Source organism: Diplotaxodon limnothrissa, linkage group LG8 (assembly GCF_057381915.1).
Source record: "Diplotaxodon limnothrissa isolate DT_005_m linkage group LG8, D_limnothrissa_male_GT1.1, whole genome shotgun sequence".
NCBI lineage: Eukaryota > Metazoa > Chordata > Actinopteri > Cichliformes > Cichlidae > Diplotaxodon > Diplotaxodon limnothrissa.
In genome coordinates, this window is record NC_140603.1 from 11,995,810 (window position 1) to 12,016,437 (window position 20,628).

The following is a 20,628-nucleotide window of genomic DNA, read 5'->3' on the forward strand; positions in this document are numbered from 1 at the left end:
ATAATACTGCACTGTTGTTTTCTCAGAATAAAACAGATTACATTTCATTTTCCAGTCACCATCAAATCCTGACAGCAAACACTACCCATCGGTCATAGCTCTACAAACCAGTAAGTTTGCAGAGCTACTATTAGAAGAACGACTAGCAGGAAGAATCTTTGTGAATGAAATTACCTTTAAGAAACATTACAAACCACATGAGTTAATAAATGAGACAATAAATGATCGACTGTTGTTGTTCGTTTTTTGTACAGGGTCCTTGCAGCTTTCTGCATGAGTGTTTTACAACATGGATATAGGGAGAGTCCTCGGGCATGTCTGTTAGCTGCTAACTCATACATCTGCTCCATCAGAGACACTGAAAGAAAGTAGTTGAAAATGATTGGATAGTTATTGATAAATTGGCACATTTTATTCATGAGGTTTGATAGGATACTTTTCATTACAGCACTTATAATCGACTTGTTTACTGTCAGTTATGCGTTGTGCTCCTTTCATACTTGCGGTTTCATGTGGGTTGGGCATCCCATCACTGTTACATAAAATAGGAAACAGCATAACCAGTTTAACTAGATTTGTTATATAAATCTGCTATTCTGGTAAGTAAAAACATTTCCTTAAAAAATTCCCTCAAACAATGATCTAGTTTGGTGTGGCGCTGAGTCGTATGCCCAATAGGAGGACAATGCTCCTGATTATGATGCCCAGACAAGTAACAGTGACACACTGCAGTGACCTAACAAGAAGATGAGACAGACTGTAGCACAAATGAAAACATCTGAACCTATCACAGACTGAGTCAGAATCGTGGCATACTTTTTGACTCATTATATAATGATATGTTTCTCATATGACGTGTCAGTTGAAATACCGGCCATTGTTTTATCAAGAATGTCAGATAGAGATGCTTAGATAAACTGCTGTGAGTAAACTACCTGTAAATACAAGGTTAGCATTTTGTTTCTCTGACATGCGAATAGAATTTAAAGGTGGTTTCTGCTGGCGTTTGTTGTCAGTTACTCCAAACCCAGAAGATTAAAAACTAAAAAAGCTACTCCCAAGTCTGACAGTAACACTAAACATTCTTGAGTTTCTGGGTAAACTCTGTTAAAACCTCCCAATTCTTTTGATCTTTGGGCTGAAGGAAGGACAATACTCGGTGTATAAATGCTCAATCAACAATCTTTTATTCCATACAATTCAACACTTTATGCGCATAAACCATCCGGAGGGGAGATGAGCGCGGGTGGGTGTCCGCCTGATCTCGAAGTGTCTGAGCATTCCTCACATTCTTATAGCTTCAGCCCCTCCACTTTGTCATAAAACTCACTTAAGTCACTTAACCTCATCTTGTATCCAAACTCAGAGCTTTGACTTTGACGTGCCAGAACAAGAGATCATTTTATCAATTCCCTGATAACAAAGAGCTTGTATGAAAAAGCATGAAGTCAGGAACACTGATGAAAATGCTCTGTAGCAGATGCTCAATGCAGAAAAGACAAATATCTAAATGAAGAAATGCATATGAATAACAAAAAAGCATCCACAAAAACAATGCATGAAATGAAAGAATCACAGTGAGAAAGCAATGTGATAAATCTGAGAGACTGTGTGTGCAGCTGCTGAATTATTCGCAGCACGGCTCATTAGACAGACCCCGGGTCTCTGTGTGAAACTGCTATAAGGTGCAAATTCATTTCTGCAGTGAATAAAATTATTATTCTGCAGTGAAATTATATAAAATTGTATAAAAGACAACTCTAATGTCCTTTGTTGAGTTGTCCTGTTTCAGTTCTCCATTGAAAGCACGAGGCAGGTTGTTGGAATTTGATCCAGTTTAATTAATAGGTTGTGTAATCGTCTCTGTAAGAGAACAGAGTTGAATTTTTGTCATATTAAACTGTGAGTATCGGCACCACATCTGTGAAGACAATAGAGGGCAGCATTTGTTCATCATCTAACAGCGAGCACAGAAGCCAGGCACTTTTTTTACCATGTCTTATCATCTCACGATTAAAAGATAAGCTCTGATTTTGTTATCTTAATACAGGTCAATTAAAAGTATTACAGATTGTTTAATGGTGTACAATTGTGTATCAACACAAAAGCAAACCAAAAAAACCCCCATTTGATTGAATAATATGTTAACGAATTATTATAATTTAGCTGAAGCTCACATGGTTTTTGAGTTTGTTTTCATTTATCTAACAAAGCATGGCTTTGTTTGTTTCTTTGTATTTCTATTTTAAGTTTTAGTTTGACTAATAGAGAAACAAAGTTCTGTTCTTGGTTTCACTTTTGTTTCTGTTTCAGTCTTTCACCCAAAAATCCAAGAAACAAAAAGAAAAAACAAACAAAACCTAATCAATCAATAAATCTTCCTAAAATTATGACTTTAACTAAATATATATATAAATGTAAAATGAAATGTACTTGACTGATATAAATTGAGTTTATCCAAAGCACATTGTAATTAATGATAATTTAACTGAGTAATAAATTGATTTAATGAATTTAAGTTGCATTTTACTCTGAATTATTGCTTCATGTTTATTGAGGCTTAAAAACCTTTTGTTTTGTTTAGGGTGGAGACTGTGTGTGCTCATGTGTTCTTTAATGTTTAATGTTTAATGTTCATGTGTTCATGCCTTGTGTTTAGTGTCTTGTTTAGTCTCTGTGTTTGTCTTTGGGTCTTTTTGTGTCTCCCGATTGTCTCTCCTCCTGTTTTGTTTTAAAAGTGTTGTTCTCTGCGTTGAGTTTTACTTCCCCGTCTCTTTGGTTGAGTGCCTTCAGCTGTGTTTCTCACCTGTTCCTACTTCCCTCAGTACATTTTCTGTACATGGTCTCAGTCTCCTCTCGCCCTTTGTTGAGTTGTCCCGTTTAGGTGTGCGCTCCCTTGCTCTGTAGTCTAATGAGTTCTTCGACTTGTCTGCCTTTTGAAATCCTTTTGAATTGTTTTGGATGATGTGCTTTGGTGAGCAATCAGCATTAAAGCTGCATTGTTGACTTTACATCTTGCTTTCTCAATCCTGCGTTTGGGTCCACAATCCTGCCACACATCAGTTTTGTGACACACACAGACAAATCATCTTCAAAGTTCTGATCTTTTATAACATCTTCATTCTGGACCTTCTGCCACAGATGAGCAAGTCTTAGACTACAGTAATTAATTCTGTATTTGTCACTCAGGAAATGTAGACATGCTTTTCTAATTACTGTGCGTTCACATTGAATAAGCTGTCCTAACATGGTCATCTGAAGTAAAGTAGACTCAGTCAAAGACAACAATTTTGCATGTTCCTTTAAAACATGAAACTTAATAGACTGTACAGTGTAAAAATGTCTCAGTGGCCATTATAGATGAGAGAGACAACCACAATGCATGTATTGTGTATACTAGCAAGAGATTATTGTATTAAAAGAACTTGAAAAACTGGAACCGAGCCAGTTGTTTGACATGAGTGTGACACAGTGTGTCTATGTTTGTACAGATATGCTGTACTGTACTTTATTATACTGCACTGTACTCGCATTTTTAAATTATTATTGAGTTTAATTGTTTTTAATCGTATAAACTGTGTGAACTTGTTGTTGTTGTTTTCTCAGAATAAAACAGATTACATTTCATTTTACAGTCACCATCAAATCCTGACAGCACACACTATCCATCGGTCATAGCTCTACAAACCAGTAAGTTTGCAGAGCTACTATTAGAAGAACGACTAGCAGGAAGAATCTTTGTGCATAAAATTACCTTTAAGAAACATTACAAACCACATGAGTTAATAAATGAGACAATAAATGATCGACTGTTGTTGTTCGTTTTTTGTACAGGGTCCTTGCAGCTTTCTGCATGAGTGTTTTACAACATGGATATAGGGAGAGTCCTCGGGCATGTCTGTTAGCTGCTAACTCATACATCTGCTCCATCAGAGACACTGAAAGAAAAGTAGGTAAAAGGTTATTGCTGAACTGGCTCATTTTATTTATGAGGTTTGACAGGATACTTTTCATTACAGCACTTATAATCAACTTGTTTACTGTCAATTATGTATTGTGCAAAGATGGGCAGTAACGTGTTACTTGTAATGCGTTACTGTAATCCGATTACTTTTTTCAAGTAACGAGTAAAGTAAGGGATTACCAGAGGTGGGACCAAGTCATTGTTTTGCAAGTCTCAAGTAAGTCTCAAGTCTTTATCCTCAAGTCTCAAGTCAAGTCTCAAGTAATGTCAGGCAAGTCAGAGTCGAGTCTCAAGTCACTGGTGTAAAAGTCCGAGTCAAGTCACAAGTCTGAAACTTTGAATTTCAAGTCCTTTCGAGTCTTTAAAAAAAAAAAAACGAAAAAATAATGTTGCAGTTATATGCTAAATGTAAATATTAGACCATGTAATTTTAAAATCTGTGTTTTTCTCAACACACGACAAAATAGTGAACTTAGAAAATATACACAAATTGTGAAATTGCACCTCTTTAAAATGCAGCTCAATTAAACCTAGCTCCAAGAATAATTTTCACCGACAGTTCTGAGATAAGCTGCATGTTATTCTTGGATGCGGTTGTAGGACCGGCTTTAAAATCGCATGACAAAAATATCATACACATTAAAAAAAACTGTATCACCAACGTAGCCTGGACAACATTTGCTAGTTAGATGAAGTCAGCTATCTCATCGTAGCATATTTATATGCATATTTATAATCATACGGTTCTTGGAGTGAGTGCATACACTCGTGAAGTTTAGTAACTTCAGGTCACTGCAACAAGCCCAGGTACAGTTTACCGACGGATGGGTACAGGACCTTGAAATGCACCGTGTAGAACGAAAGACCATCGTACGTATCATAAGTTTACCAGTCTCACAAATTCTCGTCATAAATACACATTCCTTAACCGTTTATTAATAGGACCTTTGAGCTCAACGGTAATTAATTAGTAGTGGAAATAATTTCTGGTAGCATCACAGAAATGTAGCAGTGACAATAATATTGTATGCTGTAATCGTACTGGGCAATTAGTGATACAAAAAACCTGTTTTATCCTGTGAATAAAAGTATGTGTTTTTGTCAGTGTACCATAATAACAGAAGCGAAACGCAATATTGTGTCAGGATAATTTACTATTTATGCACAATAAATAAAGGAGCATAGCGCGACAATTTCTGTTCAGCGCCAGACTTGCTTGTAACCTCACCAATTATGTTATGAAAGTGACGTATTAACTACTAAAAAACACTGACCTTTGTGAAAATGCTTGGAGCAGACTAACATGTGAGCTGGAGTGTTCTGGGACGTTATATTTGATCTTTGAATGGCTGCGATCCAGGCCATCCGTCTTGTCTTTGTTACTTCGGAAACATGGCTCGAACAATTTCTCTTCAACGACATAATCCGATAACAACCGATCTCTTTACCCGTCGGCTTCCCGTGGCTGTCATGCGACCGGCTATTGCAGTTAATGATACAACAGCTTCTTGACATTTTTGTGTTTCTTTTTATCGCTGTATAACTGATTTTAATTGAAAGCCTGCGTGCGCTAGTACCGCTTGCCACGAGTTCCCAGAATCCTTTGCGGTTCTACCCGTGAATGACGTCACATTTTCAATCTCTATATAATATGCATGTTAAATTTTATATTTGGGGTAAAATATCAAGTCTTTTCAAGTAAACCGGTTCAAGTCCAAGTCAAGTCCCAAGTCATTGGTGTAAAAGTCCAAGTCAAGTCACAAGTCTTAGAACATTTTTTCAAGTCAAGTCTAAAGTCATAAAATTAATGACTCGAGTCTGACTCGAGTCCAAGTCATGTGACTCGAGTCCACACCTCTGGGGATTACTATTGCAAAAACAGTAATTAGATTACCGTTACTTTCCTGTAGGAATGCTGCGTTACTGCGTTACTAAAACCGTGGTTTTTTTGCGAGAATGTCTCATGACAGTGATGTAAGCAAGTGCTACGTTTGTGACAACAGCTGTGTGCAGATCAACAATGGATAATTTATCGAGTGCAGGAGAGAGTATGAGCGTGCAGCGTTTAAAGCGTGGAAGTACTGACCTTACTTTAAGTTTGATTCCATAAAAAGTGACAAAAACATTAGCGTCCGCTGTTCATTGCGTGGGAAGAAAACTTCTTTTTACAGCAAAAAAACCCCTAAACTTCCGAGCAAGCACCGAGTGCGCTGCGACGTAATGGGAAACTCACAGAGAAACTGCCATATCCTTCCACTGACCGCTGCGGCACACCTGACCCAGGGCAAACCTCCACCTACCCCACTCCTGGTTTACAGGTGAAAATAGAGCAACAGGACCACTAGTCTTTGACTTTATTAATTACTTTTGAAAATAAGTAATCAGTAAAGTAACGGGATTACTTTTTTGGGGAAGTAATCAGTAATTAGTTACTGATTACTTTTTTCAAGTAACTTGACCAAAACTGGTGTTGTGTTCCTTTCATACTTGCGGTTTCATGTGGGTTGGGCATCCCATCACTGTTACATAAAATAAGAAACAGCATAACCAGTTTAACTATATTTGTTATATAAATCTGCTATTCTGGTAAGTAAAAACATTTCCTTAAAAAATTCCCTCAAACAATGATCTAGTTTGGTGTGGCGCTGAGTAGCGTATGCTCAATAGGAGGACAATGCTCCTGATTATGATGCCCAGACAAGTAACAGCGACACACTGCAGTGACCTAACAAGAAGATGAGACAGACTGCAGCACAAATGAAAACATCTGAACCTATCACAGACTGAGTCAGAATTAATGCATCTTACACAAGTGTTATAATAATATAACATAACCCTGGCAACAGTGGGAAGTAGGAACTCCTTTTTCTCAGGAACTAACCTGGTAGAATTGGGTCCAGGGAGGAGACATCATCTGCCACAGCAGACAAGCAGGCGAAGGACGAACAACAAAGCAAGACAGAAACTATAGGAGGCAGATAACGTATGACATACAATAATGGCACGCAAATACACGAGGCATAAAAAGGGGTGTGTGTGAGAAATGCTCAGCCGTCAGAACAAATCTTTTCACCTAAGCAAAATGAATTTTCTTAATAAACTTCAAGTATTTATTAAAAAAAATATTAAAGTAAAGCTAATCAAATTTTAATTTAGTCGTCATAATAGAAGGTTTAAATTACACCTGACTCTCTTGGTGCTCGTAGCTGAGATTATGTTGCACCTTGCACACACAAGATTTATGATGAGGAAGAAGAGGGAATGTTATTTCCCATCCTGGGGAACAAAGAAAAAAACATATAAATCTTTCTGCACTTAGTTGACTCCAAGAACAACAAGATCCATGTAGCTGTAAGGAAGGAAACCCGATCAACTTAATAAGTTCTCATGGTGAAATTTCAGTGTAAAATAAAACCTGTAAAATACATATTTGCACCATTCTGCGGTTTCATGCGAGGCATACCGTATACTAGAGATTGAAACGCTTGAAGTTAATGATTACCGCTTAACAGTCACCACATCAAAAGCCAACAATACAGCTCAGAAATCAAAGACTCTTTCCGAGATGTTTGGATCTGGCTTGTGAAATGAAAACGTTGCGTCGGTCACGTTTGACCAGAATTAGAAAATATATTAAAACTTCACCCTTCTGTCTGTGTCTGTTGTTCACCTCTTTATTTGAGTTGTTTCCTCTGTCTGGTCTGTTGTACGATTTTTTGTTGCAAGGGGTTGATTAGGCAGTAGACTCTGATCCTTGGCCACCAGTCTAATTTTACACTGCGTGTCTGGAGGAAAGAGACAACACTGCACTACCCTCCCTGCAAACGTCATATTATTTCTACAGATTAAAGCCAATGCACATGTCAGATTTGTGCATATCAGAAAAGTCACAAAATCTGTGAAAGCATCCCTGCAAGGATTGGATCACATTTATATATGCATCAAAATATCCATTTGAAAACCTGCACAGACGCAGTACGTGCACCAGATAATGTATTACTAAATGTAGTTCTGAGTCATAAAGCACATTGAAATTATAGTATTTAATGTAGGCTAGCATGTTATGAGGACACAATAAAAAGAAGGGATTGTATTTTTAAAATGCAATGTGAGCTTATGATATCCTCTAACCAGCAAACTTACTTAATTTACTTTGCAAAGTGTCAATGAAAAAACTAATCTACCATAATTAAGTGCTAGAAGTGTGTCTTTTAACAACAGTCCTGAGAATTGATTAAAGCAGCTCAACACGGATAATCGTCGTGGCATACTTTTTGACTCATTATATAATCCCGTTCTGTTTCTCATATGACGTGTCAGTTGAAATACCGGCCATTGTTTTCTCAAGAATGTCAGATAGAGATGCTTAGATAAACTGCTGTGAGTAAACTACCTGTAAATACAAGGTTAGCATTTTGTTTCTCTGACATGTGAATAGAATTTAAAGGTGGTTTCTGCTAGCGTTTGTTGTCAGTTACTCCAAACCCAGAAGATTAAAAACATCCCGTCGGAGCTACTCCCAAGTGTGACAGTAACACTAAACATTCTTGAGTTTCTGGGTAAACTCCGAGCCTTGAGACTCATCCTCGTAACATTTTACTGGTCATGGTTCGAAGAGCGTGAAACTGGGATGGTCTTCAATTATCAGTGCTGATAAACTGTGATGATGTCCTGTAAATTACCTCTGCAAAGCTGCAGTAATGCTAGCATCAAAACTGCAATAGGAAGACAGGCCTGTAGCTGATCGTTGTTGTGATCAGTTAAGTTGTTTCAAATACTTATGTTTATATAATTGAATGAAGTCAATAAGTAATAGTGCCCCCAACTGCTGCCTAAGCAAAAACCTGTAGTGTTCCCGTACGTGTCAGGAGTATTGGAACAGCTGAGACGCATTTTTTCTGATGACCACGTCTCGGTGGCTTTTAAACGCTCGGCCAAAAATTAGTCCACCACGAGAATAGGGTCCTCCGACACAAACAGAGTAATATAGTGTATGTTGTTAAGTTCCAGGAGGATTGCCTGATTGATGATGTATACCAAACAACCTCTGGCTAAGCGGACAACACACAAGAGCTACTTCGTCAGGCCAGTCTATTTACACCTACAGGCCAGTGGACCCTCCTTCAGTGATGAGGATGTACACATCCTGGATGGGGAGGAGCGGGGTGTGAGCACGGAGTCAAGGAGGCCATTTACGTGAAAAGAGAAAGACCATCTCTGAATCGAGGAGGGGGCCTAAGGGTACATCTTTAGCCATGTTACAATGCTGTGATTGCAGCCGTTCCCCAACTCTCTGTGAATGGGACTCATGGCCATTGATCAGTGGTTGTTGATCAATGGTCATAGAATTTGCATATTAATCATCAAGAACTGACCTCACAGCCCATTTTTCATTCAGGGGGCTTGTTTCAGTTATTGTGCAAATGCACTGTTTATGAGGTTGGAGAAACCTGCAGTCAGCTGAGACTGAAGAAGTCACTTGGATGAGTGATGAAACGTTTCTCTCACTGAAAATGTCCAGATGAACAGAATCAACTGTTGGGATTTATTTACCTGGATGATTGAACGTGCATCAAGACAGCAAGTCATAGTGGTCCACATTCATTTATTCTTTTTTTTCTTGATGTACAGCAGTGCCTGCTGCCTCAGCTTCATTACCCAGACAAGCACTGTGTTTGTGTAGGCGTGTGTGTGTTAGAGAGAGAGAGAGAGAAAGCGAGAGATCCTAGAAGTTTTATTTGTAATGAGTACAGATCAAGTTTTACAGGTGTAACAGGTCCGACAGGTGACTACTAAGTTGAGGTTTTCCATCTGTAACGCCCCCATAAGAGCTTTCTTTATACTATCTGTCAACATTGCCATTAAATCTGAAGTGATCACATTGCCAGACGGTGTGAGGCTTTGTCTTCTACGCTGAAACTTGATTATGTTGGACGTGCTGCAGTATATTCTCAGGTTACAGGGTAATGATCAGGAAATGGAGCTCTGTAGCTGGGAAAATGCTGTTGTTTGTTATTTGTCAATCACACATAATATTCACACCCATTGTCTCACTGCCAAAGCTGATGGGATGCTTTGTGCATTTGTAAAGTTGGTGCATTGTTGTCAAGTACCAGTCTTTTACACATTATACAGGGTTGCTGGCAGCATATCCTTGTGGGAAATAATAACTTGGATACGTTTACTACTTTGAATCACAATAAAAAGACACTAAATGAGACTTTGATTTTATAGGAGTCTGCAGGGTTTTACTGTGTTTCTCACAACAAAGCTCAAACTGAAAATGAGCATGAATATAAATGAAGATTTATGATTTTGAAAGCACAAATAAAACCCGGAGAATTTACGTTTACCGAAAAGTTGTATAATATTTAATTGAAAAACATGAGTATGTTTTCAATAAATGTAATGCAATACACTTCAAATTTCTCTACCGATTTGTTTTCTATCTCATATTTCTGCAAATTATGGAAATATTGCTTTACGTGCAAAAAGATCCCCCAGTTTAAGACCAGGAGGACAGCACAAACGGAACCTGTGAAGGTAAAATCTGTATCAAAATGCTGATCCGTCTGCTGTGGTGACCCACTGGGAACGGTGGAAAGTACCAAGCATTTCAAAATGTGGAAATTCTTTTTTTTTTTGCATCACCTTTATCAACACTGTAAGCATTTGGAAAGTGCTCAGAGCATTTACTGGAGCCTTAAAAAGTGAAATATTTTTCATTCATTTTTAATGTAGGTATAGATTTGAGAAGCTCACCAGCTTCTTATCATTTGTTTCAGTTGCTTGATAATTCTGGACTGCAATTGGGCCAGTTAAGCCAGTTTAGACTTCAGTTAAGCCAGTTTAGACTGACTACAGATCTGTGCTGGTGCATGCTCAGAATGTGGCTGGATCTCTTTTGTTGCCTTCCTAGAAAATGAAATCATCTGCATGGCAGCACATGTTGCCCCGTGTGCCACACATCATCACAGATGCTGGTTTTTGAGCCGTGCCCTGCTTGTCGCTCACATACAGAATTCATTCTTTTGTCCAACTATCGAAGCTTTTCATTTGAGTATTACCTGTTAGCAGGAAAACCAAATTACCTGGGAGATCGATACTTTTATCAAATGTGTGGAGGAAATAATTCGCACAACATCACAGCTGAAACATGCCCCGGGTCACTGCTCAAATAAACACGTGAATCCAGTGCCAGCAGCATTCAAGTGTTAAGTTGCATTCGCCAAAGAGGAAGGTTATTCAGTTACAAATCGAACACATTGCTCTGGGGTTTCCAAGCTTTCATAAATGATACGCTGTTCTTAAGCAAATGCACCCACATCCCAAAAATGCATCACGTTCACAAGTGGTCACGTAGACTTGTTGTGCAAACTGAACAGTGCAAAATAAATCCTCAAGGGTTACAATTATTATTTCTTGAGACTTCCTTTTACTGCGGCTTCGTGATATCTGCCCCATAAAACGAATGCCATAAAAACACAGCGTCGATGCTGTTTTTCATGTAGTGCACTCAAAAGGAAATAGAGCCTCCTGCTGTGTTTACCTTAGAGTCACTTATCAACCAAGGATTAAATGTTTACTGACATGGGCAAGGAAACCTGGGGTGAATAATTAGCCAGAAGTGGGCTGCTGATGGCAAGATGTGCCACGTGGTTGACACACTTTTATCGAAAAGATTTTCAGTTTGCTTCTGTCATTGAGGCAGCTTCATGACCAAAATGGCAGTGTGTGTGTGTGTGTGTGTGTGTGTGTGTGTGTGTGTGTGTGTGTGTGTGTGTGTGTGTGTGTGTGTGTGTGTGTGTGTGTGTGTGTGTGTGTTTTGTCTTTACAGGAACCTTAAGGAAGTAACAGCAGTTTTTGTTGAGTTTTCTTCTTATGATTGCTCACTTATGTTGAAAATGGTGCAATAGATACCCTATTACACAAAAATCAGATTCCCATTGTGGTAATCATCTTTAGCCTATGGGAGTGTCTGTCTTAGCTGGGGTAAGACTCCCAACACGTATGTGGTTCACATTTGAGTATACTTCCTAGTTCTTGAAATGACTGATAAGTAAAACTTTATCTGTGGCTACAAACCTGAAGGAACTGAAAAAAGAAAAAAAAGTCAACAAAAGGAGTCAAAAGAGTGAGTCATAAACGAATTCTTCCTTAAGGGAAACCTGTTCACATTTATTAACTTCCTGTTAATAATAGGTATAACTATACTTCCAAGAATCAAAGGTGGAAAAGCTGCAGTCTGGGAATGCAACTGATATTGGGGAGAGGTGCAGCTTCACTTTTGTTCTTAAATAAAGAGTCATGTGAGAAGAACTATTTCACTAAGTTAATAAAAAAGAGTGAATAAAAGTAAACAATATTAATTAGATTACGATTAGATAAATACAGTACTTTGCAAAAATCTTGAGCTATTCCTCCTTTCTTTATATTTTCCTAATAAAACATCAAATAGGAGAAGCAATTTTTGTAAATACAGATTTTAAGGGGAAAACGGAGTTATGTAATTGTAAGAGCTCTTCTTTGGATGTTGGTTGTTCCTTTTGGTTCCTGTTAAAATGATCCCACATTGCTTTAATAATGCTGAGGCTTCAGCCTTTTCTTATCGTTGTCCTTCCTTAAGAATGGCTTCCTGACAGCCAGCCTTCCACTGAGACATTCCCGATGAGTCTTTAGTGAACAGTGGATGGATCAACTGAAGGGCCAGATCTCAAGTCTCGTGTCAGGTCTTTTCTTCTGTCTGCTGTAGATCATTTTTTGTTTATTAGTTTGTTTGTTTTTACAGCTGCCATTTCTGTTGTGCCAGGTCTTTGGCTAATACCTCTTTGGGAATCAACTTGTTGGCACCAAAATATATTTTTATGTCTGTTGAATGGTTTTACATTTAGTATTTTTCACAGATTCAGCTTAAGAAATAGGGCCAAATTGTATGTTTTGATCAAAGGCTGCTTAAAATTGGCCATCAGCTAAATTAGCCACTGAACACAACCCTGGTTCATCTCTTGAGTTAAGACCCTTTTTATGCTTGAATGATTCAAATGTCAGTGTTAAGTGGTTCAATAGGCAAAAAAACACACCTCTGAAAATGGTTGGTTATGAGGACTGGATTGAAAACAAGCGTACCTTCAGAAACCCCGGAGAACATCTACTCAAGAGCACTTGTAAAAAAATATAGAATAATTTTTTTGACTTTTTTGAAGCAAAATATAAAGGCATGAGGGTTTGTTTGTTTTTTTTAACTTTTGCACACGTCTGACTTTAAATTGGATTTTAATCGTTGACTTGCAAGTTTATAGATGGCCTAGATCTTTTTTTTATTTAGTTTCCCTTTAACCTCTTCTGTACCTGTTTTCTGCAGAAAATCTTGCAGTCAGGGAATCATGATTCCTTACATTATTACACAGACAAAATAGCTAGATGACAAAAGAAAAAGAAAACAATGTGTTCCTCATAAATCAAACAAGCAGATGCACTGAGTAATTATCCAAAGTTAATCTTATGAAAAAAGAGACAATACTAGATAAAATGCTGTGATTCAATCCACGTGAGAAAGGTGAAGCTTGGCTCTAATAATGCCCACATCGTCTCAGACCTATCAGAAGAGCCACAGACCATAAAATGTTAGTTTGTCATGTCTGGGACATTGCATCATCTCTCTCAACCACTTGCATCCACTCCATTCATTTGCTGTCTGAAACGAGGCATTTTAGCTCCGGCTGCCCCTCACACATTTTGGTTTGAACAGCACGTGGTACATAGTCAGAGCTGTGTGCCAGAGACGACTATATGAGGGACTTCTGCTCTTACTGTAATCATACATGGAGTTCCACAGGGCTCAAAGCAATTCTGTTTACATTATACATGCTTCCCTTACGCAGTATCATTAGAAGGCCTGGGATACAATTTCACTGCTATGCAGATGATACCAAGCTTTATTTGTGAATGAAGCCACATAACATACGCCGATCTAGGTGACCTGTAGGAATGTCTTAAAGAGATAAAGACCTGGATGACCTCTAATTTCCTAATTCCAAATTTGGATCAAACTGAGGTTATTTTACGTTGTCCTAAAAATCTTGGTACATGGTATCCAACCCAATGCTTACTCTAGATGGTATTACCATTGCCTCCTGTGAGGAGTCTTTGAGTCATTTTTGACAAGGATATGTCCTTCACTCCATATAAAACAAATATGCAGGACTGTTTTTTTTTTCATTTGCACAATATTTCTAAAACTAGGAATGATGCTGAAATACTACTTGTGAAATGATCAGGACCCACACAGCGTTTGAGTGTCAGTCGTAGCACCTTTATTTTAAAACAGTGTTTTCCACTGCTTTGACACCTTATGCTCAAACGGGAAGCCAGCTTTCCAGCTCCTTCCACACTAAAAAGGGTGAGAGTTCATTAGTTGCAGTCCCTCTCACCTGTCCTCCGACCTCCCGGCACCACCCTGTGAGCTTACTGTACAACCCTTCCACTGCAGCAGAGCTAGGGACCGCATCCCCGTCACACAACTTTATAAATGTAAATGGCCTGCATTTGTACTTTATAAATGTTTATAAATGTATTATTTCTAGGCTGGACCATTGCAGTGCATTATTATCAGGCTGTCCTAAAACTCCCTGAAAAGCTTTCAGCTGATCCAAAATGTTGCAGCGTGACTGGTGACAGAGAATAAAATGAGAGAGCAAATTTCTCTTGAGTTTCCTTCATTGAATCCCTGTTAAATCCAGAATTGAATTTGAAATCCTTCTCCTCACATACAAGGTCTTGAATAATAAAGCCCCAGCTTATCTTAAAGACCTCATAGTACTATATTACCCCAATAGAGAACTTTACTCAGACTGCTGGTATTTAAAAGTAGAATGTGAGATCCCTCTTCAGGGGAACCAGCTCCCAGTTTGGACACCCCTCTCTACTTATAACCCATAAGAGCCCAGAGACATTTTTATTGTCAGGGAAACTAAGTCAATGTTGAAACTTTAACAGGAACTTTCTTCAATATGTAAAGGGGCACCTATTTCACCGTGGGTTCTTAGAAGTTAATATTAAGCTTCAAACTTTAGTTAGGACTGGGTCAGGCAACCCTGAATCCTCCCTTAGATATGCTGCAATAGGTCAAGGCAGCTGGGGGCTTCCCATGATGCACTGTATATTTAATCAGTCATTAAAAGAGACTGTGATCTGAGAAGTACAAGCCCATATGGTTGCCCTTTTTGTTTTTTTGCACTCAGAATCTTTTGACACCCAAATTTGTCAAACACACGAGAAACGAACAAACATCGGTGCACATTCAATTTTATTGACCTATTTCATGCAGGATATAAGGTACATAGTGAAGCAGCAGCACATTCATACAAGAGGCTACTTCAAAAACAAACAAAAATGAAAAAAAAAAACCTACAAAAACAACACATCATGGCAGGAGACCCACAAGCCACCCCTCCCTGTTTCCCCGACAGCTTGTTTACCACGCCCATGACGTTTCAGTGCAGTCATTCAAAAGGCCTTTGCGTCAGCATTCAGTCTGTTCACTGATGCGTGCCTTGCTGCTCCTTTTTTTTTTTGCAAAAGCTGCTTCACATGTATTAGTTTTTCAAATCTGTCAAGCACAAGCACTGCAGTGAATAAAGAGGAAATAATCATTTAACCATATTCACAATCTATTACAATATTTTTGAACCCACAGCTGATTTGATTGATTTCTACATGTTAAAACAGCCATAAAGCCCCTGTACATTTACAACCGCTTCAAGGCCACCGAAATTTCCCCAAAACACTCTTCAAAGCTAGAAAACAAACAAAGGTCACATACGTAGACTTACTTACTGCTCCTCATAATGCTTCACTGAAGCTACATTAGTCTTATACTTACACTGAAATATTCAAAATTAAGACGCCAAGATCCATTTGATAAAATGGGAATTGTCTTGACATCATTTTATGAAATTTTAGTCTGCGGCTGCCTTGTCCAAGCTGCTTTCCCTTTAGCCTTTCACATAAAAAGGAAGCAAGCAAAAAGTTAAGCAATGCGTCTTAAACTCATCTAAATGTGGCTTTGAACAAGTTACATTTGCTTCTTATAAACACATAATGAGTCTAAAAGGTCTGCAGAAACAAGTGAGTATCATTAAGAATACAACTTATTGTAGGATTTGTAATGTATAGCACTGGTGCCGTGGTTTCCTTAACGGCTGTGAATGGACTTGGGCTGAATCTGGAGCCGAGCCTTGGTGGCCAGGGCTGCCTTGCGCGTCATGGTGGTGCAGCGGGTCAGGATCTCCTCTGTTTTGGGTCGGGGAGGTACCCTGGGGACGACTGAGGCGTTGCTGCTGCCTTTGGACTTGACAGACCCAGAACTCTCTGAGCCGCTGTTGAAGCTGACGCCGTCTAAGAGGCTGGGATCGGGGCTGCTGCGCGAGCTGTCGGGCTGTTGCGTGGCTGCAGGGTGGTCTGCGTGGCTCTGCGCCTCCTCCCTCAGACTGGAGGACGAGTCACTGCTTGAGGAGAACTCAGAGAGAATGGAATCAGAGCTGATTTGGCTCATGATGCTCGGGTGACTGTTTGAGGCTGGGGCTTCCCTCTCCTCCTCTCCCTGAGGCCAGGGATCGGAGAGGACATCAAGAGATCGAGCCTTGTGGAGACGTGCAGGCTCAAACATTTGTCTGGAGGGGCCAGCAGAATTCTGGTGTAGGTCATCTTCTTCGTGGATACTGGGAGGGTAGGGAGCCTGGCGATCCCTGCTGGCTGTTGCCAGATTCAGAGAGGAGCTATGCAGCCTGTTGTGCAGCCCATAAAGGCCTGCCCTAGGGTTGTTGTATGGCTTCAGGTACATGGTTGGGATGTAGCCTACTCTGCCATTGAATCTGTAGAGAACAAAACATGATGTAATTCAAACCTGTTAAAAATAATTAAATTCTCTACAAACTGCTATACTATTAAATGTGGACTTTCTAGTTTTCTAAGTAGAAGATGATAAGTTTATCATTTGCAAACAGACAAGACCGACATACCTAATGAGCCACCAGCCGTTGTCAGACTTCCTCAGCACCTCAACCACAGAGCCAATGGGCACGGAGATCTCATCAACCTTCTTAGATGTGTAACTTCTCACAGCACAGTACAGAGCACCTAAAAGTCACAGGCAAGAGAAAAAAAGCTTGAGCAACAAAGCAGAGCTGAAAAGTGGTCAAATAAGTCGCCTAAAATGCAAAAACAGCATCTAGATTTTTATTAAAAGGAAACATGCACTGATGAAAATGGCTGAAGACAGCTCTCTAGTGTTGGCTATTTGTAACAACAAGGCAAAGCTTCATCAGCACATATGTGGAACCTGCTCACAGGCATGCTCATTTATGTTGTAAATGTGTATCCAGTGCACTCTTTGAAGTCAAACTTTCCAGCGCAACACAAGTACACACCTCTCAGCTGAAGCTCATCTTCATCGTCATCGTCGTCGCCTTCCGACAGCTCCAGATACGGAGCGGGAAACCAAGCCAGGCGCTTATCTTCATTCTCCACAAGCCACCAGCCTGGAGATGAATTAAAAAAATTAGCATGAGACTCTCTTGTTTAGTAGAAAGATAAGAGTCTCTTCAATAAAAATGCATAAATTTGAAAGCACTGACCTGCAGGGTCTTTGATCAGGACGTCCAGCTTCTCGTCCTTGGCCACCTTGAACGGGCGGTTCTTGGTGTCCTTTGTCTCATAGGCAGCCACGCAGTGGTATGTCTGGGTCACAAAAGGGTTAGTGATGCTGCCTCCATGGTGAAAGTGGTGGGCAGATCTGCCTCCTCCTCCACCTGACTCGTCATTCTGATCATCAGAAAGCAGCATCATGACACTGTATAGAAGAAAATTTATGTTACCAAAAATGGTCAAAGCTCTTATCTGCCCCTCACAGTTTCCCACTGGGCTGGGAGCATACCTGTTCTTGGTGTAGTCTGGCTGCAGGTCATGGTCTTTGGGGGTGAAGAAGCGGGTGACCTCGATGCTCCTGGTCACGCTTTGGTCGCACTTCAGCAGTTTTTCGAGGTAGCTTTCCAAGAACTTCATCCGTCGGACTGACTTCTTGGAGCCTTTCTTTTGCACGCTGCTCCTCCTGGCTTTCCCTGGAAAGAAGATGAGACAAAAACAAAAAAAAACTATCAAGACATGGGCCCTGTGCTTCGTACGTCGCTTACTACATCCAAGATCAAATGAAACATCCAAGACCAAATCATCGCGCTAACTCTGAGCTCGCTATTCCGGTTCCCCGAACACACCTGTTGTTGACGATTAGTATAGCTGGATGAAGTAATGTGAGATCACTGGGTGGCCCAACAGGGGCTACGCATCGATAGTAGAAACATTGATCGGCAACCCTTTGATTGGTCGGCGAAAATGTCGAAGGAGCGCGCTCAGTATTTTTCGGCAGCAGAGCAAGAACTCTTGAGTGAGGGATTTCAGGAGTTTCAGAGTTTAATTAAAACGCAAGGGAACACTGCAAAGGCTGCAAAAGCAAGGAGAGAGGGCTGGCAGAAAGTTGCTGACAAATCAAACTCGTAAGTAATTCAATAATAACAATAATAATGGAGTGGATTGATATAGCGCTTTTCAAGGCACCCAAAGCGCTTTACAATGCCACTATTCAGTCACTCTCACATTCACACACTGGTGGAGGCAGCTACGGTTGTAGCCACAGCTGCCCTGGGGCAGACTGACAGAAGCGCGGCTGCCATATCACGCCATCGGCCCCTCTGGCCAACACCAGTAGGCGGTAGGGTAGATTTATCATATCACACCATATTATCCAATATTATATTACATTATATTATATTATAATATGTTATATTATATCCCCTTTCACATTAGAGCCACAACAGGACCCACTAGAACATGGGAACAAGTAAAAGTGAAATATAAGAATATTCTACAGAATGGTAATATTTATCACTTATATTGCTTTTAGTCTCTTGGAAAGAGACCCTGGAATACTCTGTTTGTTTGTTCATAACAGCAACCAAGAAAAGGGCAGAGCAAAAAAAAAAAGACAGGTGGTGGTCCTGCACCCCCTCGTCAACAAGTTGGTTAAGTAAATAATACCCTCACGGGAAAATCGATATCTCTCTATGAGCACACTGTCGCGCTGAGCTAAAGGATCCTGTCTGTCCCGCAATATACGCTGAATTCTGAAAACTCTCCTTATCAATCTTGCACCTTCCGCAATGGGTGGCTCGCGTAAACGGACAGGATATGACTGCGACAGACTTCCCAAATCCACCTTCGCTTTTATAGCCGTGGTCTCTCATCTTGATTACACGAAGTAATTTACAATTACTACTCTGAAATATGAATTACATCTGTAATAATCACATACATGTAATAGAATGTTAATAGTACATTTCCCTTTTTTAGGAAATGACCTGTATGTATCTGTGTGAAATCAATAAAAGGATCAAGTGCTGCATTATCTTTGGTTACAGTGATGTTATTTATTTATGGTGAAACAGTGGTGGAATATCGCTGTTGCTTTCGTATGAATGACGCGGGCATACCTGCGTGGCCGCGATCTAATCCTGTTTACATAAAGTAAACCTGCTCCCCAGCAGGTTTACGCTTACGGCTCTGTTGCTATGACAGCAAGTCCCGGATGGGCTTCGGGGAACCGAACGATCCAGGATCACGCGAAATCGTCAACAATCTAATCCAGCTAACTCACTTAGCGCGGTACGAAGCACAGGCCCATGATTTGCAGAGGAGCAAAGTTAAAATAAAAAAAAAAAGAGCTAAATGACAGCTCCACTAGTGTTTTACTCAAATTCTGAGAGACTGAGCTGCTAAATTAACCCAGGTTTGGAGACATGCTTAACTAACTTTACTCAAACCTTCCTCTAGTTGGAAGAGGGCTTCTGAATTTCATCCGATTAACTCAACACACATCAACAACAGCAGGTGAATCAGTCTCACCTGTGAACTTTGGGATCATTCTGTCGTCTTTCCGGAAAGGGTTCAGATTAGGAAATCTCCTTTTTAGTTGTTTCTGTTGAAAATTTAAAAAAAAATTAATTAAATACACATTTAGCCTCAATTATTTTAAAAGATCCAATACAAAGCAGCCAAGATCAGTCCCAATAGTAATAAATGTAATAATAATAATAAGAACAGATGAGCTGATATATATATATATATTTTTGTTCCTTACATGAAATTCCTTGAAATCCTGGAATGATCTGTAGATAATAATTTCATTCTGGTCAGACCAGAGCACAGACAGCATGAACATCTGTGAAGGGGGATTAAAAAATCAAAATCAGCCCAAACTGTCAATTTTTACCCGTTTATTCATTTTATTGTATTTTTAAAGCTAATGTCTGGTCTTAGCTCACCCTGAGTTTCGGTGCGTCCCTGTGAACACCTCCAATGATGCGGGCGCTGAAAACAAAGCGATGTTCGTCAGCCATCGTTTGGCACTTCGTGTCTCAGCTCAAAGGATGAGTAGCTGCTTCTTTTCTGACCTCAGGTATGCCGGTAAACCTCCCTCCGCTATTCTGTCTGCAAGGAGAGCCAACTGCTGCTTAATATACAGTCAAGGGGCGGGGGCGGGGCGGGGCGGGGGCGTGGTCTGAGAGGAAGGATGCCAGCATCCCAGCGCGTGAACAGAAACAGCTGTAAGAATC

General features: G+C 39.9%; 1 protein-coding gene across 1 annotated transcript; it reads right to left on the reverse strand.

The window, feature by feature from the left end:
- Nucleotides 1-16,157: 16,157 nt before the first annotated feature.
- noxo1b (NADPH oxidase organizer 1b) lies at nucleotides 16,158-20,412 on the reverse strand. The gene is made up of 8 exons (XM_085360501.1): nucleotides 20,338-20,412; nucleotides 20,154-20,234; nucleotides 19,919-19,991; nucleotides 17,898-18,081; nucleotides 17,599-17,813; nucleotides 17,392-17,502; nucleotides 16,984-17,101; nucleotides 16,158-16,836 (listed from the first exon to the last, which is right to left on the reverse strand). The coding sequence occupies exons 1-8, from the start codon at nucleotides 20,410-20,412 to the stop codon at nucleotides 16,158-16,160; spliced, it is 1,536 nt and encodes a 511-aa protein (XP_085216627.1).
- Between the last annotated feature and the right edge of the window lie 216 nt (nucleotides 20,413-20,628).

Coding starts and splice junctions, on each gene's coding strand:
- noxo1b (XM_085360501.1), bottom strand. CDS start 20,412: ATGGCTGACGAACATCGCTTTGTTTTCAGCGCCCGCATCATTGGAGGT. Junction 18,082..19,918: donor AATGATCCCAAAGTTCACAG/GTGAGACTGATT, acceptor TCTTCTTTCCAG/GGAAAGCCAGGAGGAGCAGC. Junction 17,102..17,391: donor AGATGAGCTTCAGCTGAGAG/GTGTGTACTTGT, acceptor TGTGACTTTTAG/GTGCTCTGTACTGTGCTGTG.